At 53.7% G+C, this 5,664-nt stretch overlaps 1 protein-coding gene across 1 annotated transcript in view; it reads right to left on the bottom strand.

The window, feature by feature from the left end:
• Positions 1 to 4,460: 4,460 nt before the first annotated feature.
• The window catches only part of LOC122004706 (putative DUF21 domain-containing protein At3g13070, chloroplastic), a 23,826-nt gene continuing 22,622 nt past the window's right edge, over positions 4,461 to 5,664 (bottom strand). Inside the window, exon 11 of the mRNA XM_042559553.1 lies at positions 4,461 to 4,585. Coding sequence (XP_042415487.1) covers positions 4,461 to 4,585 — 125 coding nt within the window. The remainder of the gene's footprint in view (positions 4,586 to 5,664) is intronic.

Genomic DNA, 5,664 nt, shown 5'->3' on the forward strand with positions numbered 1-5,664 from the left:
CTTTGCTTTGGTTCTAGCCGCTCGGCGCCTTCGACCGTATTTCTTGGCTCACACCATCATTGTCCGGACGAACAGTCCACTCGGAAGAGTACTGTTGAATCCAGAAGCGTCCGGACGGCTCATCAAGTGGACGATAGAATTAAGTGAATTTGACATCCAATATCAACCCCGCTCGGCGATCAAAGCCCAATCCTTGGCTGATTTTGTGACCGAAGTGTAAAGGCCAGAGCCGGAAGCTATGTGGAGAATATATGTGGATGGGTCCTCCACTCGGCTCGGAAGTGGGATTGGAATATTGTTGCTCTCACCTCAAGAAGAGAAGATGCACCTATCCGTCCGGCTGGATTACAAAGCTACCAACAACGAAGCAGAGTATGAGGCCCTCATAGCCGGATTGCAGGCAGCCCGGCATGTGGGTGCCGGTCGGGTGACTCTCTATTCGGACTCACAGTTGGCCGCTCAACAACTTTCCGGCACCTTTGAAATCAACAGTGTTCGGCTTAAACTCTACGTTGAGGCCTTTGAAAAACTCAAAGCTACTTTCCGAGAGGTTCTTATACAGAAGATCCCCCGAACGGAGAACCAGGCAGCAGACGAGTTAGCCAAACTCGCGAGTTCAATAGCACCAGTAGCCATTCAGCAACCAATTGAAAAAGTACTGCTGGTGGCGCACGTCGATCGGATGCAAGGCCTCACGTTTCCAAGCGACTGGAGGACACCTATTATAGAATTTCTCCATTCGGGCACCACACCCTCCGATGAATATGCAGCCCGGCTCCTCAGAAGAAGAGCCGGTCGGTTTACACTCATCGGAGATCAGCTTTACAAGAAAGCTTTCTCGCGCCCGTTACTGAAATGTGTAAGCTCGGAGGACTCAGCTTACATCCTCCAGGAAGTACATCAAGGATCATGCGGGGGTCATCCGGGCGGGCGCTCATTGGTCAAGAAGATCCTCTTGGCCGGATACTTTTGGCCAACTTTACAAACAGACGCCGCTCGGACAGTATCTACCTGCCTTTCATGCCAGAAGTATCACAACTTCTCCCACCGACCGGCCGAAGAAATGAAGGCGTCAAGCGTTTCATGCCCGTTCGACCAATGGGGAATGGATATTGTCGGTCCATTTCCGATGGCGTCCGGACAGAGGAAATTTTTACTAGTGGCGGTCGACTATTTCTCCAAATGGGTGGAGGCCGAGCCGCTGGCAAAGATCACTGAACAAATGGTTAAAAAATTCATCTGGCAACACATCATTTGTCGGTTCGGCATCCCTCGCCGACTAGTGTCCGACAACGGGCGGCAGTTCACAGGGAAGATGTTAGAGGATTGGTGCAAGAGCTACGGCATTGAGCAACATTTCACGTCCGTAGCCTATCCCCAGAGCAATGGGCAAGCTGAAGTGGCCAACCGGGAAATTCTTCGTATTCTGCGCGCTCGGCTCGACCATTTGGGAGGAAGTTGGCCGGATGAAGTGCCGAGCGTCTTGTGGGCCGTCCGAACGACGCCAAAAGAAGGGACAGAAGTCACACCGTTCCATCTGGTATATGGCGGCGAAGCAGTCATTCCGGTTGAAGTCGGCGTTGAGTCCGCTCGGATCCAGAGCTACGATGATGACAACGCCGAACGGAGAAACATGGAGCTGGATTTGGTAGAAGAGGAGAGGGCAAAGGCATCCGTTCGGCTGATGGCATACCGGCAGCGGATGAAGCAGAACTACAACCGAAGAGTAATCCCCAGATCGTTTCAGGTCGGCGAACTCGTTTGGAAGAAAGTCAAACCAGTCGGCGACGTCGGTAAGCTTGAAGCCCCTTGGGCAGGTCCCTTCAAGGTTATTGAGAAGCTCCGTTCGGGAGCCTATTATTTGGAGGATGAAGACGGACGGCAGCTGGAGCGACCGTGGAGTGCAAATCACCTCCAGCCTTATCGGGCTGGATGAAAGGGGCACGGATGTAATTTATTCTGTTGTATATGCTAGCTGCCTATGTACTTGTGATGCAGGAAGCAAAGAGATGGAAACACATTAAGCATTCTCCGCCGAAAGGATTATTGCGTAAGACCTCTTGCCGTTCGGCAGGGGCATATAAATTATCCGGGCTAAGTGCTGTGAGCGAAGGCCCCCAAGCCGATCGGCCGGGAGGGGTATATATTTAAACTCTTGAGCGAATGACCCGTGCTGTTCGGCCGGGCATAAATATTGTTCAGGCGCGGGATATGAAGGCCAAGGTCGCTCGACGTGGTAAGGAGTTAGCCTTGAAGCCGTCTAGCCCAGACGTTAAACCGTAGAGCCGCGCCGACCGGCTATAAATAACCGCGCCGTCGAGCACCGACGTTAAATATCGAGAGTCGCGCCAACCGGCTATAAAAACCGAGCGGAAAACCGACGAGCACCGTCGTTAAATATCGAGAGCCGCGCCGACCGGCTATAAAAACTGAGCGGAAAGTCGACGAGCACCGTCGTTAAAGATCGAGAGCCGCGCCGACCGGCTATAAATAACCGCGCCGTCGAGCACCGACGTTAAATATCGAGAGCCGCGCCGACCGGCTATAAAAACCGAGCGGAAAATCGACGAGCACCGTCGTTAAAGATCGAGAGCCGCGCCGATCGGCTATAAACATCCGCGCCGTCGAGCACCGACGTTAAATATCGAGAGCCGCGCCGACCGGCTATAAAAACCGAGCGGAAAACCGACGAGCACCGTCGTTAAATATCGAGAGTCGCGCCGACCGGCTATAAAAACCGAGCGGAAAGCCGACAAGCACCGTCGTTAAAGATCGAGAGCCGCGCCGATCGGCTATAAACATCCGCGCCGTCGAACACCGACGTTAAATATCGAGAGCCGCGCCGACCGGCTATAAAAACCGAGCGGAAAACCGACGAGCACCGTCGTTAAAGATCGAGAGCCGCGCCGATCGGCTATAAACATCCACGCCGTCGAGCGCCGACGTTAAATATCGAGAGCCGCGCCGACCGGCTATAAAAACCGAGCGGAAAATCGACGAGCACCGTCGTTAAAGATCGAGAACCGCGCCGATCGGCTATAAACATCCGCGCCGACGAGTACCGTCGTTAAAGATCGAGAGTCGCGCCGATCGGCTATAAACATCCGCGCCGACGAGCACCGTCGTTAAAGATCGAGAGCTGCGCCGATCGGCTATAAACGTCCGCGCCGACGAGCACCGTCGTTAAAGATCGAGAGACGAGCAAAGGATGGTTAATCGGAATTAAAGAGGCAAACAAGTTTGCGTGCTGAGCGGCTGATCAAGCGCGTAATGAGACATTAAAGATAATTCGCTTGTCTGGCATAGCGAGGTGCCGAGCGGAATGGTTATAAAGAATATTTAGTAAGTTCTTGCCACAATAAAAGGTGAAAGGAACAGAAGATCATCTATTACGCAGGCTAAAAAAGTCATTACAGAGATAGTTCGGGCCGAACGGCTGGAATACAAAAAAGTTTATAAAAACGCTCCTCACACATCAAAATCAAAGAGAGCGTCGGGGATGGTGTCCATCACGCTCGCTATATCTTCGGGGGGGATGGTCAACTCGGCAGGCAGGTGACCTTTGGTCTTTAGATATCCCACCGCCGCCTTGATCGCCTCCTCGAACGTGAGGGATATCTTGTCGGTGAACTTCTCTCCGAAGTCCTCCGAGCAAAGGAACGCTTTCCTCACCTCGTCAGAGCGGGCCGACTCCCCCTCTTGGTATTCCTTGAGCGCGGCATGGGCGGCATCACTGGCGGCTTGGAGCTCTGCCAGATCTCCGTCGAATCTTTGGAGATCCGCCGAGCGGCTCTCCTTCTCGGCGGCCAACAGGGCGTCCAAGTCTTTGATGCGTTGTTCCAACCCCCTGATCTCCACCTTCATACGGTCCATATCATTGATGGCCTGTTGCTTCCGAGTGGTCGCCGTTTTGAGCTCCTTCTCTCGTTGCTTGATCATCGTTTCAAGCCGAACGACTTTGCTCGCCAAATCGTTAGCCCTTTTCCGTTCGGCATCCAGCGATTTTTTGGCCTTCGCCAGAGCGGCAGCCGACTGCCCGTTACCCCCAACGGTTTTTTGTTTTTTCAACTCGTCCTCCAGCTCAGCCAATCGATTGCTAATAGCGATCTGCTCCACCCAGTTCTACCAACAAATGTCCACAGGTTAGAAACCTAATTCGAATATGCAAATAAAGAAAAGGAGAGCATACCCCGGTGGCCTGTTGAAGGTTGCTATCGCCGAGCTGCCCGGGAGTTATCTTTGCTATGCGACGCCGAGCATCTATCCAAGCTTGGGCAAGAGGGCCCGTCAGAGTAATCTGCTGCTCAGGGACCATTGGCCGATCAGCAGCAGCCATGTACGCCTCTGAGGGGAGGCGCAGAACGGTCTTTATCAAGTTTTGGCCGCTCGGCTCGCTCTGAGAAGCAGCGGCCTTATCGGACGGCCCACCGGCAGAAGAGGAGGGAAGCTCACCCATACGCCTAATACGGCGCAAAGTTCTGGAAGGGCTGGACGGCGGCACCGCAGAGCTGGCCCTCGGAGATCCCTGAGGAGTTGGGGTACTCTCGAGGGAAACCGTCCCGGACAGCACCGGTGCGCCCGCGCTCTGCTCGGGCAGTGGCTCATCAAGGTTAGAGGCAGGGGCAGATTCTGGTCGTCGGCGCTTCCGAGTGCGTAGCGGCACATCATCGGCCGAACGACCCCCTACCTCAGCCTCGGCAGGAGGTTCCAGGTCGCCCGCGGCCTCATTGTGAAAGGCAGGGACATCTGAGGCTTCGGGGACAGTTGGTGCCCCCTCACTTTCTCCACCGGCCGGATCGGATGGAGCAAGGCCCCGCTCGGCGGCCTCCTTGTTCGTCACCTCCTCAATCTGAGCAGCTTTCAGTTTGAGCTTCTCGGTAGCCTTGGCGCGCCACATGACTTCAGTTGCAGAAGAAAAAAATAAATCAGTTAGAACAAAACAAATGGGAAGATAAGGAAACTTACTCATGCTGTAGGGCAGATCGGCGGGGATAGAAGACAAGCCGAATATATGCATTACTCCCGGAAGGAGCATTTCGTCAATATGATAGCGCTGACCGACTAGCCGTTCGGCTGCATGGAGATAGTCCGCGTCACCTCTAAACTTGCCGAGCTCCGGTTGCGCGGGCATAGCCGTCTGCCACTTGGTGCGGAAAGTCGGCCGCTCGGGAAAACGTATATAGAAAAAATGCTCCTTCCAATGTTTGTTGGAGCTCCGCATATGATCAAAAAGCACGAAGCCTATCCTAGACTGGAAAACAAAGGTACCCCACTCGGCTTGCTTGGGATAGTAAAAGTAGTGGAATATTTTTGGGTCCAAGGGGATGTTGTTCAGCTTGAACAAAACTATCACTCCGCTCAGCAGCCTAATAGAGTTGGGAACTACCTGGCGGAGCGGAATACGGAAATAGTTGCAGACTTCTAAGAAAAATTTGTGAGGTGGAAAACGCAGTCCGGCCAGAAATTGGTCTCGGAAGAAAAGCACTGTGTCGGACGGCGGTTCATGAGGCCGATCGGCTGGTGTGGCTAACACTATTTGGTGGTCGGTCGGCAGGTCATAAGTCCGGACGAGACGCAAGGCGTCTTCCTCATCAAAACGACTCTCCATGGTCGTGTTCCATAGACCTGGAGCGCCGCCAGTCGACTGTGAAGTGCTAGTCATGG

Source organism: Zingiber officinale, chromosome 7B (assembly GCF_018446385.1).
Source record: "Zingiber officinale cultivar Zhangliang chromosome 7B, Zo_v1.1, whole genome shotgun sequence".
In the NCBI taxonomy this organism is placed as follows: Eukaryota; Viridiplantae; Streptophyta; class Magnoliopsida; order Zingiberales; family Zingiberaceae; genus Zingiber; species Zingiber officinale.